At 51.5% G+C, this 18,863-nt stretch overlaps 7 protein-coding genes across 7 annotated transcripts; 5 read left to right on the top strand and 2 right to left on the bottom strand.

Annotated features, from left to right (window-relative positions):
* Positions 1–603: 603 nt before the first annotated feature.
* PYD2-1 (Dihydropyrimidinase) lies at positions 604–2,195 on the top strand (the record flags this gene model as incomplete). The annotated part of the gene is made up of 2 exons (XM_036645253.1): positions 604–783; positions 858–2,195. 2 exons carry the CDS (start codon positions 604–606, stop codon positions 2,193–2,195), a joined length of 1,518 nt encoding a protein of 505 aa, XP_036489987.1.
* A 479-nt stretch (positions 2,196–2,674) lies between these two features.
* Positions 2,675–3,223, top strand: CGCS363_v013403 (uncharacterized protein; the record flags this gene model as incomplete). Its single annotated transcript, XM_036645252.1, has 1 exon — positions 2,675–3,223. The coding sequence occupies one exon, from the start codon at positions 2,675–2,677 to the stop codon at positions 3,221–3,223; it is 549 nt and encodes a 182-aa protein (XP_036489982.1).
* A 4,671-nt stretch (positions 3,224–7,894) lies between these two features.
* On the top strand, positions 7,895–8,614 carry CGCS363_v013402 (uncharacterized protein; the record flags this gene model as incomplete). Its single annotated transcript, XM_036645251.1, has 1 exon — positions 7,895–8,614. The coding sequence occupies one exon, from the start codon at positions 7,895–7,897 to the stop codon at positions 8,612–8,614; it is 720 nt and encodes a 239-aa protein (XP_036489981.1).
* An 866-nt stretch (positions 8,615–9,480) lies between these two features.
* CGCS363_v013401 (Deoxyribonuclease Tat-D) lies at positions 9,481–10,552 on the top strand (the record flags this gene model as incomplete). The annotated part of the gene is made up of 2 exons (XM_036645250.1): positions 9,481–9,555; positions 9,617–10,552. The coding sequence occupies 2 exons, from the start codon at positions 9,481–9,483 to the stop codon at positions 10,550–10,552; spliced, it is 1,011 nt and encodes a 336-aa protein (XP_036489984.1).
* A 122-nt stretch (positions 10,553–10,674) lies between these two features.
* Positions 10,675–12,260, bottom strand: CGCS363_v013400 (Saccharopine dehydrogenase; the record flags this gene model as incomplete). Its single annotated transcript, XM_036645249.1, has 5 exons — positions 10,675–10,899; positions 10,966–11,203; positions 11,256–11,704; positions 11,764–12,107; positions 12,164–12,260. The coding sequence occupies 5 exons, from the start codon at positions 12,258–12,260 to the stop codon at positions 10,675–10,677; spliced, it is 1,353 nt and encodes a 450-aa protein (XP_036489983.1).
* Positions 12,261–16,340: 4,080 nt separating this feature from the next.
* CGCS363_v013399 (uncharacterized protein) lies at positions 16,341–16,846 on the top strand (the record flags this gene model as incomplete). The annotated part of the gene is made up of 3 exons (XM_036645248.1): positions 16,341–16,466; positions 16,518–16,565; positions 16,637–16,846. 3 exons carry the CDS (start codon positions 16,341–16,343, stop codon positions 16,844–16,846), a joined length of 384 nt encoding a protein of 127 aa, XP_036489211.1.
* Positions 16,847–17,813: 967 nt separating this feature from the next.
* CGCS363_v013398 (uncharacterized protein) lies at positions 17,814–18,310 on the bottom strand (the record flags this gene model as incomplete). The annotated part of the gene is made up of 2 exons (XM_036645247.1): positions 17,814–18,108; positions 18,222–18,310. The coding sequence occupies 2 exons, from the start codon at positions 18,308–18,310 to the stop codon at positions 17,814–17,816; spliced, it is 384 nt and encodes a 127-aa protein (XP_036489076.1).
* Between the last annotated feature and the right edge of the window lie 553 nt (positions 18,311–18,863).

Raw genomic sequence — 18,863 nt, 5'->3', positions numbered from 1 at the left:
TTTTTAATTAGGTATATCGAGTTTTCAGGAAGTTCATTTTTAGGCTAAAAATAAGCAAAAAACAACAAAAACTCTATTTTCAAGCAACAACACATTTTTTTTCGAGGACAAACGCGAAAAAATCAACTTTTTATAACAGCGATACGCCCAATAAAAAAGTATACTAATCAATAGCCCTAATTTCACTAATCTTAGAGGTATCTTTTTTATTTACGCGCATACGCTGCGCGTTGTGTAATTAATGGTTTTTTCTGCTAAAAACGCCCCTTTTTTAGGCTTTTTTGGCCACTACGATGAAAAAAGGCCGTTTTGGCCCCCAACTGCGACAGGGGTTTCGGGTAAGGCAAACGCAAATGAGTGCGTCGTTATCACACAGTCTTGCCCGGAGTGTCGGCTTGTCGGCCCAATACCGACTCTTATCTTTTAAAGGCCGATGATAATATGGGACCGGCAGTGGAAATCGGCCGCAGCGGCGATCTCACCTTCGCGCGTCCGGATGTGTGCACACGAGAATCGCGTTACCAAACAACTTTGTGGCATCTCCCACGGCCGGAACCAAAAAAACACACCGCGAAACATCTTTGTTTCATCGGTGCACCTGATATGTCTTCCACGACCGAGTTCGACCTCGTGATCACCAATGGTGTTTGCGTGACAGCAAGCGATGTTGCAGCGTGGGATCTTGCCATCAAAGATGAAAAGATCGTGCTGCAGGCACCATCCGGATCGCTATCTAAGGCGAGTTCCAAACGAATAATTGATGCCAGAGGCGGTTATGTCATGGTCGGTTTTTTCACCTGCACGATTAACTTTGTGATAAAACGAGTCATTTCACTAATACGATTGCAATCGACTAGCCTGGTGGAATAGACTGCCATGTTCATCTTGAGGAACCTGCAATTTATTTCAAAGGTTCTACCGGCCGCTCAGCTGACAGTTGGGAAACTGGAACTCGGTCGGCTGCGGCTGGAGGCAACACAACCGTCGTCGCCTTTGCGCCTCAGAGAAAGGGCGAAGACAACTCCCTGTTAAGTGCGGTCAATGCAACCCATAAGCTTGCAACAGGAAACTGCTACACAGATTATGGCTTTCATGTCATCATCTCTGATACCAGCCCCAAGGTGTTGTCCGAGCTGAAGACACTCAAGAGTGAGGAAGGAATTTCCTCCGTCAAGATCTACATGACGTACACGGCTCTCCAGCTTCGCGACGACCAAATTCTGAGCATTCTTCTAGAAGCACGTCAGAATGAGATTCTTACTATGATCCATGCTGAGAATGGTGATGTTCTCAACTGGCTCACAGATCAACTTGAGTTACAAGGCAAATTTGCCCCAAAGTACCACGCAAATTCGCGCCCGCCTATCCTGGAAGCTGAGGCGACCAATCGCGCAATAGCTCTATCATCCCTCATCGCTAACACGCCTATTCTGCTCGTGCACGTCAGCGATCCCTCGGCTTCCTCACGCATCCGCATCGCTCAATCCACTGGACAGCCTATCTTTGCAGAGACCTGCCCGCAGTATCTCTTTCTGACAAGAGATGACCTGGACAAGCCTGGCTTCGAAGGTGCAAAGTGTGTGTGCTCACCTCCGCCCCGGACGAGTGCCGATCAGGACGCTATCTGGACGGGTCTCGCGAACGGAACGTTTACGGTACTCAGCTCTGACCACTGCCCATTCCGATTCAATGACCCCGTGGCGGGTAAGAACTCTTGCGTCACGGCTGACCATCCCGTGGGTCAATTCCGCTATATACCCAACGGTCTGCCTGGTGTTGAGACTCGATTACCTCTCGCGTTCTCGGCACAAAGGCTAGCCCTGACAAAGTTTGTCGAGATGTCCTCCACCAATGCGGCTAAGCTCTACGGTCTCTATCCTCGAAAGGGTGCAATGATTCCTGGTATCTCGGATGCGGACTTAGTCATCTGGTACCCGGAGGAAGAGCTTGGTGACTTTCAAGTTACGAATGACTTACTTCACCATGATGTCGACTACACGCCTTATGAAGGACGAAGTGTGAGGAATTGGCCGAGATACACGATATTGAGAGGCAATGTGGTTTGGGACCGGGATGGAGAAGGCATTGTCGCGCCAAAAGGTGTTGGCCAATTCATGAAGCGTGGATCCAGCACCTTAGGACAGGTTTGGGAGACGGTGAGGAAAGCTGGCCCACTTGATTTGGAGAGCCTTTGATGCAACTCATCTGATGTTACATCTTCTGGTTCTGCTAGAGTAATCATTTGCAGGACATATTGCCTTCAAGAAACATACTAAGTCAGGTGCAAGTACCAGAAGCATGCGTCAGCGGGAGGCACTTAAGATGACATGACCGGTTGTCCATATTTTGGATCGGCCTTCGGCCCTTCGGGCTCGGAACCTTGGGGTTCGGCTGCATCACCACACGGGGCGGGACCGGAGCGAAGCGCCCCTGTAGACACTTTTCATCCTGTAGATCTTAGATAAGTGTGCTTTAGGAAATGCTGAAGGATTCGCCAAAGCGGGTACCTAATACGACTAGGGCTCTCCAACTCGCCTTGCATCTCGCAGTTGCTATTGGATGCATCGTCAGGTCTCCCCTCTTCTGACGAAGAGGTTTTTCTCTCAGTTCTCTCTGGCCAAAATTACCAGTATTCTCCTTGCCAAATAATTTACGCCCATGACCTTATTCAGCAATGGGTTGGGACGACACTCTTGGCGCCGTCGCCAGCATTGGCAGTCTCTTACAGATGACGTGCGAGATCACAAAACTGAGTTACAGCTATCTTTCTAGCGTGAGAAACGCGGATCGTACTCGGAGGGAGTATCTAAGAGAGGTTAACGCTCTTGTTGTGGTGCTTCTACATCTCAAGCAAGCCCTTGGTGCAGAGAATGCTACCATTCTTTCTGGCGACGGTTCCGAGGCTCAATTGCGAGGTTTAGTGTCGACTTGCGAGAATGAGTTGAGGACTATTCAAGCAACACTGGGAGTGGCGGCACTGGGTGTTTCAAGACTACTTTGGCCAGTCAAGGAGAATGACCTGAGAGCACAGATCGACACCTTCCAGCGAAATCGAGCCATGTTCGATAGTTTCGCCTCATCCAGCATTCTCGCCACCACCAAAGCGACTTTGAAGAAGGTCGATCCCTTGGCGCTGTCGCACGAGCGCAGTCAGCTTTTAGCAGCTCTTCCTAAGCCTACCATCTCGAAGAGAACAGAAACTTGTCCTGGAACCGGCCGATGATTCCTAGAATCGGAGACCTATGACCAATGGCTGAAACCCGAACCTCCTTCTGCATTCCTGTGGTGTCATGGTCCGCCAGGAACCGGTAAATCTGGCATCGCATGGCTCGTGGTCAAAGACCTGAAAGAGCGACAGCAAAAGGATCAGAGACTACTTCTGTGTTATTTCTTCTGCGACTTCATACAGCAGAAGAGCCAGACAACTTTGGCTGCGCTCCAGTGCATGGCCTACCAGTTGATAGCTCAAGGCGACAACGTTGTAATTGAAATTGCAAAGAATGTTTTGTCAGATTTCGATGCATTTCAGGACGCTGAAGCTCTGGTCAGGTTTATCATTAAAGTGGCAGAGTCTAACTACAACGTCGCATGTGTTCTGGATGCAGAGGATGAAATCGGGTCATCGGAGCTCTTGACCAAGCACTTTAACCGTTTTGCCGACATAGGGTGCCGCATACTTGTCACAAGTCGCCGTCAGTACGGGGATGCTATGCCTTCTGCTTCCGTATTGATAACCTCTATTGTCATGGAAAGTCCCACACAAGACATTCGCAGACTAGCGCAGAGTCGCCTGTGGGAAAGTCACGACAGTCCATTGAGAGATCAGGTGACTCCTGAGTTGATTGAGTGTGTTATTAGAAGATCGAATGGAATGTAGGTATTCCGAGTTCCCTTGCTTTATCCGGGCTGGAAACTACGACCATGAGAACTGATACAAATACGTCGACAGATTCCTCATTGCTCATGTCCTGATCGGACATCTCCTGGAGCAGACATCAGTCAAAGCCATGAGGCATATTCTCGACACTGCCAAATGTGGCAGTATCAATGATGTGTTTGAATCTAGTTTACAACGAATCAATAATCAGCCTCCCCCGCACAGAGCTCTCGCCCACAGAGTGATTGGCTGGATTATCAACTCGAGAACGGTTTTGAAAACAGACGAGATGTTACACGCGTTCGCCACAGAAGAAGACATGGAAGAAATTGATAAAGAGTCTGTTACGAGTCAAAGCCTTATGTTGCGGGTCTGCGCTGGACTTGTGGTGGTGGATGACATGGCCAATGTCCGACTTGTCCACACGTCAGTATTCGAATTCTTCGAGCCGCACAAAAGCAACCTCTGGGATGTTCAAATTGACATCGCTCAATCTTGTATCCGATACTTGTGTGTCAAGCCTTTTTCAGAAGGTCCAGCAAAAGACGTGGCTGAGTTGCGTGGCCGACTCACTGATATGCCGTTCTTGGACTATTCAGCTCACCACTGGGGTCACCACATTATCGACCAGAACATGGAGAAATCGCTCTTTCCTCTGCTGGAGAAGTTACTGGCATCCGAAAAAACGCGGTGGAGCTCTTTTCAAGCTCTCCAGTTTTATTCCAGTATCAAAAATACCGCCGTTGCCACAGATATCTTTGCTACGATTCCTTATGGACAAGACGCACTCCACTTGGCAGCATTCTGGGGACTGTCACTATTTGCTAGGAGCCTACTTTCAAAAGGTTGTCCACCATCACCATTCGACTCTCAGTTATGGACGCCACTACATTGGGCTGCCGCAAACGGTCATGTTGAGGTCGCGGCGGCTCTCGCCGAAGCTGGAGCATATCTCAATGCGAAGGATTCAGAAGGATGGACTCCGTTATTTTGGTAAGCACTGCAATCTGTCTAGAAAGTCTTCTGCTAATCAAGTCCACACCAAAAAGGGCGGCATTTGGCGGGCATGCACCAATCGTAAAGATCCTCCTAAAATTGGGTGCGGTTCCTTCCATCAAAAGCAACCATGACCTCACCGCGCTGGACTGGGCAATTGGACGTCACGAATTCGATGTTGTCAGATTGCTGCTTGAATCTGATCGGGATGCTGGCAGTGATAAGTCGCAAGCTCCTAAAGAGACTGCTATTGCAAAGTCGGATCTCGAAACCATTGGAAAGGCTATCGGTCTATCCTACTCCCGTGGTCCTACACACAAAGTCTATCTGCAGGATTTATTACCATCTACCAGAGATATGTCCTGGCTCGAACGGCCAAGTGAGGTCACCGTTGCCATCAACGACGCTTACGGGCAGTTCCAACCGCCGGTCTCTGAATCCACATGGCGCGTTGCAAGGAAGACTGGTGCAATCGAGGTTTCATCGAAGCAGCTTTTTATGAAGCAACCAGAGACTTGGAAGTCGAGCCTTTTACAAAGCGCCATTATTTCCCGTAACCTACCTGCGGCGCGAATGCTGGTCGAGATTGGCGCAGATGTCAACGCCCGCGAACAGGGTCTTTGTCCTGTTTATGCTGCCGCGCGATCTCAGGATACGACCTTTTTCGATCTCCTTCTCTCAAATGGGGCGGATGTCGATTTTGAGTATGAGGGAATCTCCCCTCTACTACAAGCCGTCCGGAGTTATGACTATGTCTGGGGAGGCAAGATGGCAAGCTTCGCTGTAGTGGAAGGCTTGCTTCAACACGGAGCAAATGTGAATCAAACACACAAAAGGGGGGGGTGGTCTCAAAGACTATTCTGTGTTCAAATTTGAGGGCTACACTCCACTGATGCATGTATCTGGGCGAAGTCACCTGAGTTGACCAAGCTCTTGATTGCCTACGGTGCAGACGTCAACGCTCGTAACGCCAAGGGCAGTACTGCACTTATCTTGGCTGCAAAAGATGGGAATGTAGATACCATCGAAACGCTTCTTTCCAACGGCGCAGATATTCATTCGTGTAATGACAACGGAAATACCGTTCTGCATGCCGCAACATCCGGGTTCCGACCTACAGTCGAGTTGCTGACACTACTCCTCGACAACGGAGCTTCGAAAGACCTTCAGTGTTTAAATAACAGTGGACACACGCCTTTTCGAATACTTCTTGACAAGCACGCCTACTTTGGTAGAAACCACGAAGAAGATCAAGGGAGCCTGGAAAGTCACATTGCCCTGTTCTCGCGTTTCGAGCCCCCAGACTCTCGCATTGTCAAACAGGTCTGTCAAGATGGACAGACGCTCATTCAGGCTATCAAGAGAAACTCCGAGTCGGTATTGCAAGCTTTGATGGCGCACGGTGCGTTTCTACCACCAGCCAACGAGTTGCTAAGATTGTTTTACGAAGAAATCGGCAATCGAGGCTCAAAGCAAATAATTTTGCTGGATAAAGTCGCCAGTATCAGCAGCCTAGCCAACTCTCACGTCACCTTCTTATACTTAATTTTCATTTCAACAAGATTCTTCGGCGATCATGTCAACGAAGACACCGATAACACACTGGATGTGACGAGCCCGGAAGCGTTACCGCTACGTAAGCAACGAGACCGCATGCGCAGTTACCAAGAAGATGGATTCCTGGAGATTCTCAGCACTCTGTATGATCTCGGATTCAACCCAAACTCAGTGCTTGGAGAGACCTTTGTCAATGCTGTTGCGCGCCACGACCGCCCATTTAGTAAGATCATCGGATACATAGAGAGCTTGGGTGGTCAAACCGCTTTAGAAGAAGACGAAGGAAGAATGACTAGAGGGGCGGTGTTCATTTCGGCCATCGCCTTTGCGTCCCAACACGTCCCTTCAGCCAAGATTGTAACGACGCTGGTCGAGCAACACGAAACCAAGACTGGCATCAAAGACCGTACTCTTCGAATGGAAGTCTGGGTCCGATCAGCCGTATACGAAAACATGGCTGTCTATGATGGCATACCAAACGACTTTCTGGTAGCTCATAAAGAGGATGACGCCACAGAAAAGCAAGTGGAGTCGGCTTCTACTGAGGAGGAAGAGTTTTTGCTCGCAGTCAAAGCCTTTCCAAAGCCAGGAGCAGATGACTTTTATGTCGCATTCTGCCACGCAGTCGAGAGAGTCGGTCTCAAGGACAGGTGCTATGAATGTGGTAGAACCCTACTTGATCTTGCGGAAAGAGCGGGAAATCAGCAGCTGGTAGATGCCTTAGTCGAAGGTGGGTTTCCTCGGAGTGTTCATCATTCGGTCACTTGACAGGGACACAGCAGGGAGAGTTCCGAGTCTGCTAATCTACGAAGAGATGAGGAGTTATACTTTTTTATGTAATTATCTAAAAGAGTCATTTGTTAGTCCTCGGCCATTGAAGGTAGTAAAATGAAGAACAAAGATCTGCGTTCCTGTCTTACACGCAGGTTTTGGGAAAGCTTCCTATGCAGGAGTTGGCAGGTCAAAGTCCCACCCTGTGAATTATCCCACTGCAGACTTAATCACCTGGGAGATCATGCTAAAGTCTTCGCCCACAGGCAATGAAAAACAAACAGTTGCCGAATGCAATGTGGATTAGTTGGACTGGCGCCACAAATGCATCGAGACTCCTGTATCTTCAAGCACCGAGAGATTCCAAAGGTACATGCCGGTTCCGGCTGCGCCCGGGCCGGTGCCAACCGCCACCCGGTCGAAGTGGGGACTTTGCTACGCCCTTGGATTGACGTTGAAGCTTCCGACATTGACAATGTGAAGGTTGATTCTACATGTAACGAACAGAAGTATCAGTAATCAACAATACACAAATATCTTCACTATCTCTCTCTGTCTTAAAAGAGTTACAGTTGCCCTCGAACTTCAAGCCAAGATTCAGTACCATCAACCCCGCATTTCGCCAAGATCGCTATCATTAATTTCTCATCAAAGTCTCACCTTGATAACCAAAGTTCACATCGATCAGTCGCAATGCCTGGCTTGAAGGACTTCCGCGTTCTCACCTTCGACGTTTACGGAACTCTCATCGACTGGGAAGGCGGAATGCTCACGGCCCTGCAGCCCCTTTTGGACGACAACAAGCGCACAGACTTCACCCGCAAGCACCTCCTGGACGTCTACCACGAGCTTGAGGCCAAGCAGCAGACAAAGACGCCAGACATGCCTTACTACCAGCTCGTGGCCACCATTCATCCCCAGATTGCTGAGAAACTTGGCCTCGCAGCTCCGACGGCCGAGGCTTCGAAGGCCTTCGGCGACTCAGTCGGCAACTGGCCTGCGTTTCCCGACACCGTGGACGCGCTGCGCCGTCTTCAAAAATTCTACAAACTCGTCGTTCTGTCCAACGTCGACCGCGAGTCTTTTGCGAAGAGCAACGCCGGCCCGCTTCAGGGTGTGCATTTTGATCTTGTGGTAACTGCGCAGGATGTGGGGTCTTACAAGCCTGACCAGCGCAACTTCAGCTACATGCTGCAGAAGGTCAAAGAGACATTTGGTGTGGAGAAGGACCAGGTGCTGCAAACGGCTCAGAGCCAGTTTCATGACCATCACCCGGCTAAGGAGGCGGGTATCAAGTCGTCATGGATTGTCCGACCCGGTGCGGTCATGGGGAACAGGGATGTTGAGATTTTCGACTTCAAGTTTGACACGCTGGGACAGATGGCAGATGCTCTTGAGAAGGAGCTGGCATAAGGGACATCTCATTTGAGTTCGGGCATTTTAAATTGGTTCTAGTGGTGTCGTGAATGAAATAAGCATGAGTTAGAGACCCTAACGAACTCTTCACACTGCGTCTAAGTCGCCTGCTTACATTGCGTGTGTTTGATCTCTCGAATGAAGAGAGATGTTCAACCACTAGACTTAGTCTACAACTTAGAGGATCTTTCTTCATCGTTCTAAATCTCACAATGTCTCTATCTTATCAGTGTTCATTCATGAGTAGCCTTACCACGCAATGCGTCGCTATCATCAGCTATTATCTCTAAAGATAGGCGCAGGAGTTTGACGGCCGGTTATGACAACCGGTCGATGCTCCCGGTACGGCAATATGGAGATCTTACCATGCGATGAATCCATGACACATGATAATTCCAGTTCAAGTTGGTTTATTCTTGATGTTTACTTCATGAGGACTGTGCCGAAAGCCCGAAGTGGGGTACACAGGAGCTACCCATGTCCACCGGTAAGCTCAATCTGTACACCATAGGGCTGAGAATAAAGTTCAAGTACGCCCTTGAATCGACATCTCTCGTCAACTCACAGCTTTTAGTCGAATCGGAATCTGGTGCGACATTGGCCAAACTTCGGAGCCTCCGCACCGATCCCCATCCCGGGGCCCGGCCCGGCCGACACCGGGGCTGCCAAGTCGAAGACTGCACTAGCGTCGAAGCGGGAGGAACGTGGGGGAACTTCCAGTCTGCCACAGTCAAACCAAATAACTCAACACACGATCCTCTGTCACATTAACGTAATGTAATTGGGTCACCAACCTCTTTTAGACTTCGTCACATTGCACTCGGCAAACTACAGGTCAAAATACAGTGTAAAGCAGTGCAAGCATGGCATCCGACCTCCTCGCCGGGTTTCCGGCCCAAGCCCCAGCTAAACCGTCAACCAAACTCCGATTTGCAGATGTAAGCGGAACCCATACGACTAATACGTGCTCAGTTTTCATCGTACTAATCATCCGAGTAGGTCGCAGTTACCGCCACCGCAAAGGATTTCGCAGGTATCTACAGAGGCAAACAGTATCACCAACCAGACTTCGATGCAGTGCTCGACCGCGCGCTCGCCGCAGGCGTTGAGAAGGTGATGCTGACGGGCATGTCTCTTTCGGATGCCGCAACGAACCTATCCATCGCAAAATCACGCCCAGAGGGTTCATGTTTCGTCACGATCGGCATCCACCCGTACCACGCAGCCGAACCGGATACAGAACCGGATGGCGGCGAGGACGGCCACTTTGCCAAGCTCGCGCAGACAGTCCGTGATGTGTTAGTCCCGACGTCTGGTGGGATCAGTCTGCTGGCCGCTTTCGGTGAGCTGGGTCTGGATTACGACCGGCTCAATCACGCCTCCAAGGAAGCGCAGGTCCGCACGTTCAAGCGCCAATTAGACCTCTTCGTTGCGGAAAAACTTGATCTGCCGCTCTTTTTGCACTGTCGTGCAGCGTATGATGACTTTGTGGAGGTTATCAAGCCGTACCTCCCCAATCTTCCCCGACGAGGACTTGTGCACTCCTTCGTGGGGAGCGCGGAGCAGATGAAGGGGCTGGTTGAGATGGGTTTCGACGTTAGTGTCAATGGCTTCAGCTTCCAGGACAGGGAAAGCTTGGAGATGGTCCGAGAAATTCCATTGGACCGGCTGCAGATCGAGACAGATGCGCCTTGGGGAGAGATCCCTGCCGGCTCGGAGGTGGCGAAAAAGTACCTTACCAACGCCCCGAGTCTGCCCCAGAGTAAGAAGAAAGACAAGTTCGAGTTGGGCTTGATGGTAAAGGGGCGCAATGAGAGCTGTACGATGGATCGAGTTGCGTTCGTGGTTGCTGGGTTGAAGGGAATCACCGTGGAGGAGGTGGCGGATGCTGCATGGAGAAATAGCGTGAAGATGTTTGGTTTAGGAGAAAAATGATAGTGTCGGTAGCAAAAGCACAAGCTTAATTGATATCGAAGTCTTCGCTCTCGTGGTAAGAGCTTTATATCTGTTGGGTTTAAGACGGAGCCAAGCTGAACTGGGCCGAAAACATTGTCCCCTTAAAGCGTCTTCTCAACCAGCACGATCCCCTCCGACTCAACTGCCTTACGAATAGGATCGCAGATTTCCGCCTTATAGGGGGCTAAGACTCCAGGGACATTGAGCGCAGGCTCGCCGTCGAGTAGCAACTGAGTTGCAATGCCACAAGTTACGCCGACCGACTTGGCCATCGCCGAGTACCCATCTGGTTCTCCAAGAAGCTCCAGAGTTGAGGTGATTGTGTCCTACCCAGAAGCCGCCGTCAGTTTCAAGGGCCACACTATGAATGAACAAGACAGGGATCCCGTTACCTTGGAACCATCCTTCCATTCAACAACAAACTTGTGCTGAAGCATCACCAGGTCTCTCTCTCCAGGTTGGAAGCTCATGAGCTTCTCGAGTTCGGCGCATAGAGTGTCCAGAAGATTGCCCCGAAGAGTGGCCGGCTTGTCAGAGAACAGACCGATCCATCGCAAGCCTTCGATGATATCCTTCCTCTCAGCGTTACTAGTGAAGTCGCAAAGCTCTTCGGTACGATTGATCAAGGCCCTGTGCAAGTCAGCGAACATCTCTAGTATACACCAAAGACAAGCCATCATACTTTTCATCAAAGTCTTTGGAGTTGATGCATCTTCCCAAGACCTCCTTCAAAGTCAGCCCTTCATTCTTAGTGGCCAGCCATTCCTTGGGCTGTGTGTCCAACCACCCCATCCTGATCAGCGCCCCCACGAAAGCCGGGTTGCCAGCATATCTCAAAGACCCGCGGATGACCGTTTCTGCCTCGGGTATGTTGTAGAACTCGCGAAACGGGACGGAGTTGCGGTTGGGATACGCAACGAAGGAGTACCCGTCCACGACGTGGTACGGCTCCGCGTGCGCCATGAGATACTGATTGGAGATCTCAAACACCTTGCCATCCTGGAGGAAGCATGCCGAGTTGAACTGCGACAGTAGAGCTCCGCGCGGGGACCAGGAGAACTTGAACTTAAGGGGGTTATCGGCGCACTCCGGAGCAGGCAGACCGCCGCAGTATGAGTAGAACTCCTTGACCTGGCGCAATACATTAGCAAGAGCGGTGCTCCGGAACTGGTTCCAGTGCAGCTTCCCACCTTTCCGCCCTTGGCATGCACTTCATCAATGGTTTTGATGGCGTACAAGTGGTCAACTCCAGGATCGACTCCAACCTCGTTGAGAACCGTGATCCCAGCTGCCTTGGCTTCGGCTTCCAGCTCTCGGACCGCAGGCGAGACGTAACTCGTGGTCACGACGTGGGTCTTGCCCCGGATTGCCGCCTTGATCACTGTTGGATGATAGATAAACGGCACGAGGGAGATCACCACATCATGATCAGCGACCCGGGCGTCCAACTCAGGAGAACCTACATCGAGGACGATCGCAGTCGTTCGGGGGTGGTCTGCAGCAAGGGTCTCTGCCGTGCCAAGGGTTCGGCAGGCTTTTGAATTGCAAGTCAGCGGCTGTCAATACTAAGAACTGGGATAGGAAGAGAACCAATTGTCAGTTTGTTTCCTTCATCGCGAAGGAGGTAGTCAACACAGGGCTTCGCGACGAGACCGCTCCCGAGAACAAGGATTTTATTGGTAGACATAGTGAACGTAATTCGAACGTTTTCAGCAGCATGTCAATTGGTTTTTTGTTTGAAAAGAAGGAAGTTCGATTGACATAGTACCTATTAAGAATGAACAATACCATGCAGCGAACGGGGACAATTATACGACGGATTCACCGCCGTTAATCAATTGAAGGTGCCGACACCCGGACGCCATCTTCATACTATCTGCTCGAAACATCGTGACTCACTCGGCGACACATCGAAGCTGCATGGCTTTCTACCCTGATAACAGATCTCGAAGACGTCGGTGAGGACCATTCTGAGTCGGCGGCGCCCACATCCGTCCCGGGAGCGAATCGGCCGGATCGGAAGTGGGCCACACCTCGGGGTCTCCTGCCTGAATCAGGACCGCCCATTACAAAGCCTTCCAAAACGGAAACCGCAACGTCTGAAACAGGCAATCGAAATTTGATTGTAAGCGATAGCTCAAATTTTACCCACGACCTCTGTCCTATCAACTACAAACATTGGTAGTACCAGGGCGGCGAAACCGCAGAACAGCTCGATCCAGCCGCGCACTTGGTCGCGCCGGTGTACCCCGACCCGCCGCATTGTCCATACTTCGTCTGCGTCGGTTCAGGCAGCGGTGCCTGCGTCGTCGGCCGTGACGTCGTGGAGCTTGCTGGCGTCGTCAAGCGTATGGTGGATGTGGGCGTCGGCGGGGAAATCCATTGCGTCACGGTCTCGATGACGGTGTCGATGTCCGTGACCGTTACGATGGTTGTCGTCCAGCTCGTGATTGTGACGGTGACGAGGGAGGTTGGAGCAAAGGCTAGCTTGGGGAGAGGGGTGATTGTTGTAGTCTGAGGTATGTATCTGGTGGGTGATGGGGTGGAGGGAGAGATGGTAGATTGGTCTTGCGCTGCGGCGGAAGCGCATGCGACCAGGAATGTTACCAAGATGGAAAAGGGATACATGGTGAGCCGGGATCTTTGATCAAGCGGTCGAAGGACTCGGTAACCTAGAAATAGAGAGATTTGGACCGGAGATATTCAAGGTGACGGGGGAGTATTTAAACCCCCCAGGATTAGATACCGTGATGCTTGCGTGCACTTCGTCCTCTGTAACGGCTCCTTGAGCGGGAATCAAATGGTGATATCGTAGATAGGTGTATCTTCATTTGGAAGAAGGCAAAAAAACCGTCTTGGGGAGGCTGCATTGCCAAGCTGGGCTTCACTCGTGGACTTGACGCATCCACTATTTGTATGCGAGGCCTGCAACGCAATCCCAAAATCCAGTTGAGTGGAAACCTACGAGGACGAGCAGAGTCCGAATCCTACCTCATCGAGCGACAACAAACGGGCTTGGCCACCCACGCGCCCCGATACGGAAGCCGAATCGTATAGAATGGCGCCCCAAACTACCCAAAAGAGACAGCGGGAGTTTGGCATCACTTAAACGACCATCAGTCTAACGTCCAGGCGTGGTTGAATGGTGGGCTCGGTGTTGTGATTCCATGTGCTCTACATGATGATATTTAGCCTGATTTAGACCACATGCTGCCGGGTGACGGCTGGATAATATGGCTCAATTCCATTCAATTCAGGAATATGATACAACTTCTGACAGATTCAATTACTCACATGATCAACTTTAATCATGTTCATCAAAAGAAATGGTGCGAGTAGAATCGGCCACGCTGTTGACTACATAGCATATCATCATTTGCTACATGTAGCAACGGAGCGGCTCGCGATAGGAACCTTAGCTGCCTCTAATTAACGGCCCTATAACGGTCATCATTGGAAGGTTGAACATGGAAGAAGTAAGGAAACAAGAGATATGGTCTCAATCATGACTCTACCTGCCTAGGCCTTGACCAATTGATGTGTCCACCCTCCATGTTCACGCTCCATGTTCAGCATACCATTGTGGGAATGGAGCAACGTTGAAGGATGAGGTGCCGATTTGTGTCAGTATGGCCATGAAAACATTAGCCATATCGATTTTGTGAGGCTTGATGAATCGTAAGCATAATGAAGCCAAGGTTGACGATGTGGACAGCAGCAACGGCTGCAGCTCCGGCGACGGTGCCTCCCAGTGATTGGTGGCCTTCCTCTCATCTCTTGCGCATTTTTGCTTGCCCCATCAAGAGGACCCTGGTCAATGTGCTCTTTCGGTCGAGCCAGCTAGGGCACTAGCAAGAGGGGCTGACAGGCTAAGCTCTCGTGCGGCTCAAGCAGTCCACAGACCCTCACCCTAATCTTGACCTCCATCCAACCGGAGCGAGCGCTTCAAGAATGTTTGGCACTTCAGCAAAAGCATCGTATAGGTACTTGAAAATGACGCATTGGTGTCGACTCCGACCTGGCCACGAGACAAGGCTTTGTCCGTGATGGCCCACTCTACCTGGCGACATGTCCGGAGGTGAAGCTCACTCCGCCTGACTGAGCTGTCCGGCTGGTGACAATGTCAATTCCTTGATCCTGGCATCGCAGTGAGGCTGTCGTCTGTCTCATACTTGGAAGCGAAGGTGATAGTGAGAAGCCGTGAGCGAGCTAAACGGATCCTTCTGATGGTCAAGCAGCAACAGTGCGGGGTTCTGCTGTCGCAATGGGGGCCCGGCCTGTCCTCGGCAGAACGTTGCATCGCTCGGTGTATGCACCCTTAGAATGCTCGCTTCATCGTACGATCAAGGATATACCGAGGAAGCACGCCGCCTGGGTTACCGAATCAATGCCTCCCAGATGCGTCAGACAATTCCGAGCACATATGGTACCGTCAGCGAGCACGCCTCGTGTGATGGCAAGGATTCACATTGGCGAAGGTGCAGTGAGGGTAGCCTCGTGGTCAAGTTCCATTCATGATGGGTGTAAACTTGTGCTGTCGTATTTCATCGAATCCGGCTTAAAGGTATGGTGTCTCGGATATCGTGGATCGTCATTAGGAAGGAAGTTGAACAGCACACCACCAGCGGGGAGAAGGAGGGGGCGAGGTCTTGAAGGAGTGGCGGGTTACTGATTACTATCCATCGGCACTTCGAAAGCCGACAAATCCGGCGCGGACGGCGCCGATCACGGCAGCCCTGGGTTCCAGGAATCCGGGACCAACAGTGTTGACGGGAAGGGTCCAGGGTTCATCCGGATTGTTGAAGAAATCGACATCCTTGATATATAACCTCCTTTGGAACAATGAGTGGCCGCCGTTACTTCTCCCCGCATGTTCGCCTTGAAGTCAGAAACCACGATCGACATGATCGGCACCCTTGGCTGCGAGTGACCAACGGCGCCTTACCTAACCCACCCACCAGGTCCATCCCTGAATGGAAACATAAGCTGAGAGAAAATCCAGGAAGCCACGAGGACGAGATCCATATCAGCATGTTCGCGGATGGCGACGACGAGAATGACGGACCTGCAGAAGCTGCAGCCGGGAGTCGTCATTGGATCTTGCAGCGGAATGATCCATAGTCGAGAAGTGACGAATGGAGAGAACCCGACGTCTGATTCGATGGCTAGGGTAACGGCCGAAATTATCGAATTCAATTTCGTGGTGATTCCGAACATGACGGGGTTTGTTCATATGTGATTCGTGGTTGGTAGTGGCGAGGGATTTGAATGGCGGGTGTGAGGCGGACTTGTCATGGGTGGGTGCCGTCCGCCTCACTTTTCTGCCTATCTACTGCAGGCTCACACCCCCCAACCTGTGAGATGGAACGCAATCCAGATGGATGGTTCCCACTTATGAGAAACCGTCAAGACAATGAAGGTATGTGGCGTAAGGCCTTGCATGCAGGCATAACAGAGGCAGGTTCTGACGACTGAGAACTCGAAGCGGTGAGGATGCCGACAGCTGAACCCAAAAGGGCAAGACTGTGAAAGTGCTTTTCTTGTCTTGCACTTGGTGCAATAATAATACGGCTTGTACACTCGTAATCACCACTTGAATGCAGTGCGTGAGGATTGGCACGCCCTGATGGTCGCATAGTTGGCGAAGATAAATACCGTCGTCGTCCTCCTGATCACCATCAACCAAGAACAGCATGCGCCATCTTATACACCCCGGTTTTCTGGATAGACAGATCACCTCCTTCATGCTAGAACAATCGCCATAGCCATGCCCTCGTCGTCAGAGATGAACAGATACTGGATTCCCAGGTTGGACATCCACAAAAAGATCATCACCCAAGAGCTTCCATACTACCTTGGTCCGGATGCGACGGTCAGACCGTACACAAACGAGGTGTGAACATCTCAGACAAGATGCCCGAGACGCCTCTCACAGCATCAATAGGGAGAGGATGGTTTCCTCATCACTACCCCAGGCCCCTGCCTAACAGATGTGAGCCTCGTCGTCGCTTGCCCCTGTTTGGCGCAGAACTGTAAGCCACTGACCACCGTCGCCTGCCACAGGAACAAATCGACGATATCTGCAGGAAATCCAAAGAAATGTGGGAGCGACAAGCCGCGATTAGGGCTCAGGAGGCCGACAAGCCTCTCAAGAGACCGCTGCACCAGCCGGTGGTCATATCCAGAGGGTCGAACGACTCGTCACGAAGGAGACACGATGCACACCGCAGCCACGAGCGGCATCGACGTTACGATGATAGGCGACGTGAATGATGTTGAGCGGTTCGGCGGAGCCGGACTGAAGTGATCGAGATCTCAGATTGGGCCAGAGTTTTCTTTGGATCTAAGCACACAGACGACACAGGCGTTGCAGGCGGCCGAGTGAGCTCTTTCATGCATAACGGCACGAAATTTGTGGGATTTGATGATCCAAGACGCTACCATATGCGACGAAGGTGTTGCTGGTGGTGAGGGGAAGCTGAGTTGTGTGGCCTGGTGGCCGCAGCGGACGGTGGATCCGACCGGACTCTCGTTGTTTTTGACTGGTTGAGTGACGGGTGGACGAAGCAGTATAACCAAGTCTGTCTGATTGGGACAGGCCTGGCTTTGTGTCCCAGAATGGTCCAGAAACAGCCTGCCATCTGGCATTTTTGGGGGCCAATGGTGACGACCGACGACTCCGGCGTTGTCTGCCCATTGCTCCTAATAGGTATGTGTATGCGGAATTGTTGCAAGAGGCGCATAGCGAAACAGCGCGTCGGCGAATGCGACCAGCTAGCTTTTCGTCCCGTCCAGATACCCAATAGGCATTTGAATTGCTTTTCCCAAATAGACAAGTTGCATAGAAGTCGAACCGAATAAGTTGTGAGGACCAACGACAGCACGTGTTTTGTCCGAAGATGGCTGCTCAGTGGGACGTCCCGAAGGTATGCGAATCCCGACACTAATTTCGGCCCGTGTCCGACTTCAACCCGTGAAGCATGAATCCATCAATGATCGGGAAGCACTGGCTCTTATCGAGGTGTCATGGTGCGTTGTGTGGAGGGACCAAAGAGCGAAGCAAGGCTGGCCGGTCAGGGTGGTGAGCAGAGAGTATGTGTGACACGTCTGCCTATTCACGGCGTAGGAAGGGGTATGTCGAAGTGTGCCGAAGTCAGGTGGCATACCCGTACCCCCTCACCCTCAGGGGGTGCGCTTTGCCTCGTCAGAGCATCGGCCGCAGACCCATCCGGGGGCTATTTCATGATTTCTCGAACGTCGCCTCGTACCGCTGAAGATTGAGCGGACCGGCAGACCAGAGCATCAGCGCTTGAACGGCCACATGCTGCGGCTCGCGGGTCGTCCCTTTGGCCCGTGTTCCCAAAGAGGCAGGCGTGAGATAGCCGACCACGTTCACCCACTCGCCAATACGTGTCTGCTCTGACTTGAGGTTGCCGAGAAGGAGGTTGATATCGACCAATGCACTAACATTGGATCCTTTGGGGGATTCGTGGTGTAATGTAAGCACAGCCGAGTCCATTGAATAGGACGTGACACTGGAGCCAAGTCAGTAGCCAGAACATGAGAAAGCACCGGTAAACTCCCGATAACGAGGAGCGGACGTCGTATTATGAAGAGCGTCGTTGCGTTATGAATTTGGGCACCCTACCATCCCAAGAACCGCACCTTTTCGCCTGGAGGTTTGGAAGGCAAGTCTGACAGGAGACTGAGCTTTGAGGGGAGTGGGCCCCTTGACATGGTTGATGCGATTGTCAGTCTAAGGCGATGGTGTCATGGTAGCATTGTGGACGCAGTGTCTTCATGTATGTCCGGTTATCGTCGATGACTGCGGTTGAAATATGACGATGCGAGGATTGAGCAGACGTTTAAACGGAGTGGAAGAGAAGGGTGCCTTCCGCAGTCAACGCATCTCTCCGCCAGTATCTTACCAGCAAGCTCGACTCACTGGGCGGACCGATGCTGCATTATGTAAGCAGACTCTTCTGATAAGGCGATAAGACATCGGTCTCGGAAAAGCCTCACGTGCGCGGCGGAACTGGGTCATCTGACCGGCTAAACCGCGGAGGAATCAGGCGCCCAAGGTTGCTGGGCGAGCACCGTCATCGCCCGCCGCCCACTAAACGGCATCGCTAAGCCAGTCGGGAGCTTGCATCATACCTGCCTACGTACCTCGACTCTATCTCTCAGCCTTCTGCCTATCGGCCCTCGCGATATTTCGACCTGCTGGCCGCGAGTCCTTCGTCGCACCATCTAGAGCCTCATTACTCGAGTCCGCCAATACCCTTTATCC

The sequence above is a fragment of the Colletotrichum siamense genome, assembly GCF_013390195.1.
Source record: "Colletotrichum siamense strain Cg363 chromosome Unknown KSG_Cg363_contig09, whole genome shotgun sequence".
Lineage (NCBI taxonomy): Eukaryota > Fungi > Ascomycota > Sordariomycetes > Glomerellales > Glomerellaceae > Colletotrichum > Colletotrichum siamense.
Note: the sequence above shows the minus strand (reverse complement) of the source record. Positions and strands in the feature narration are given on the sequence as shown.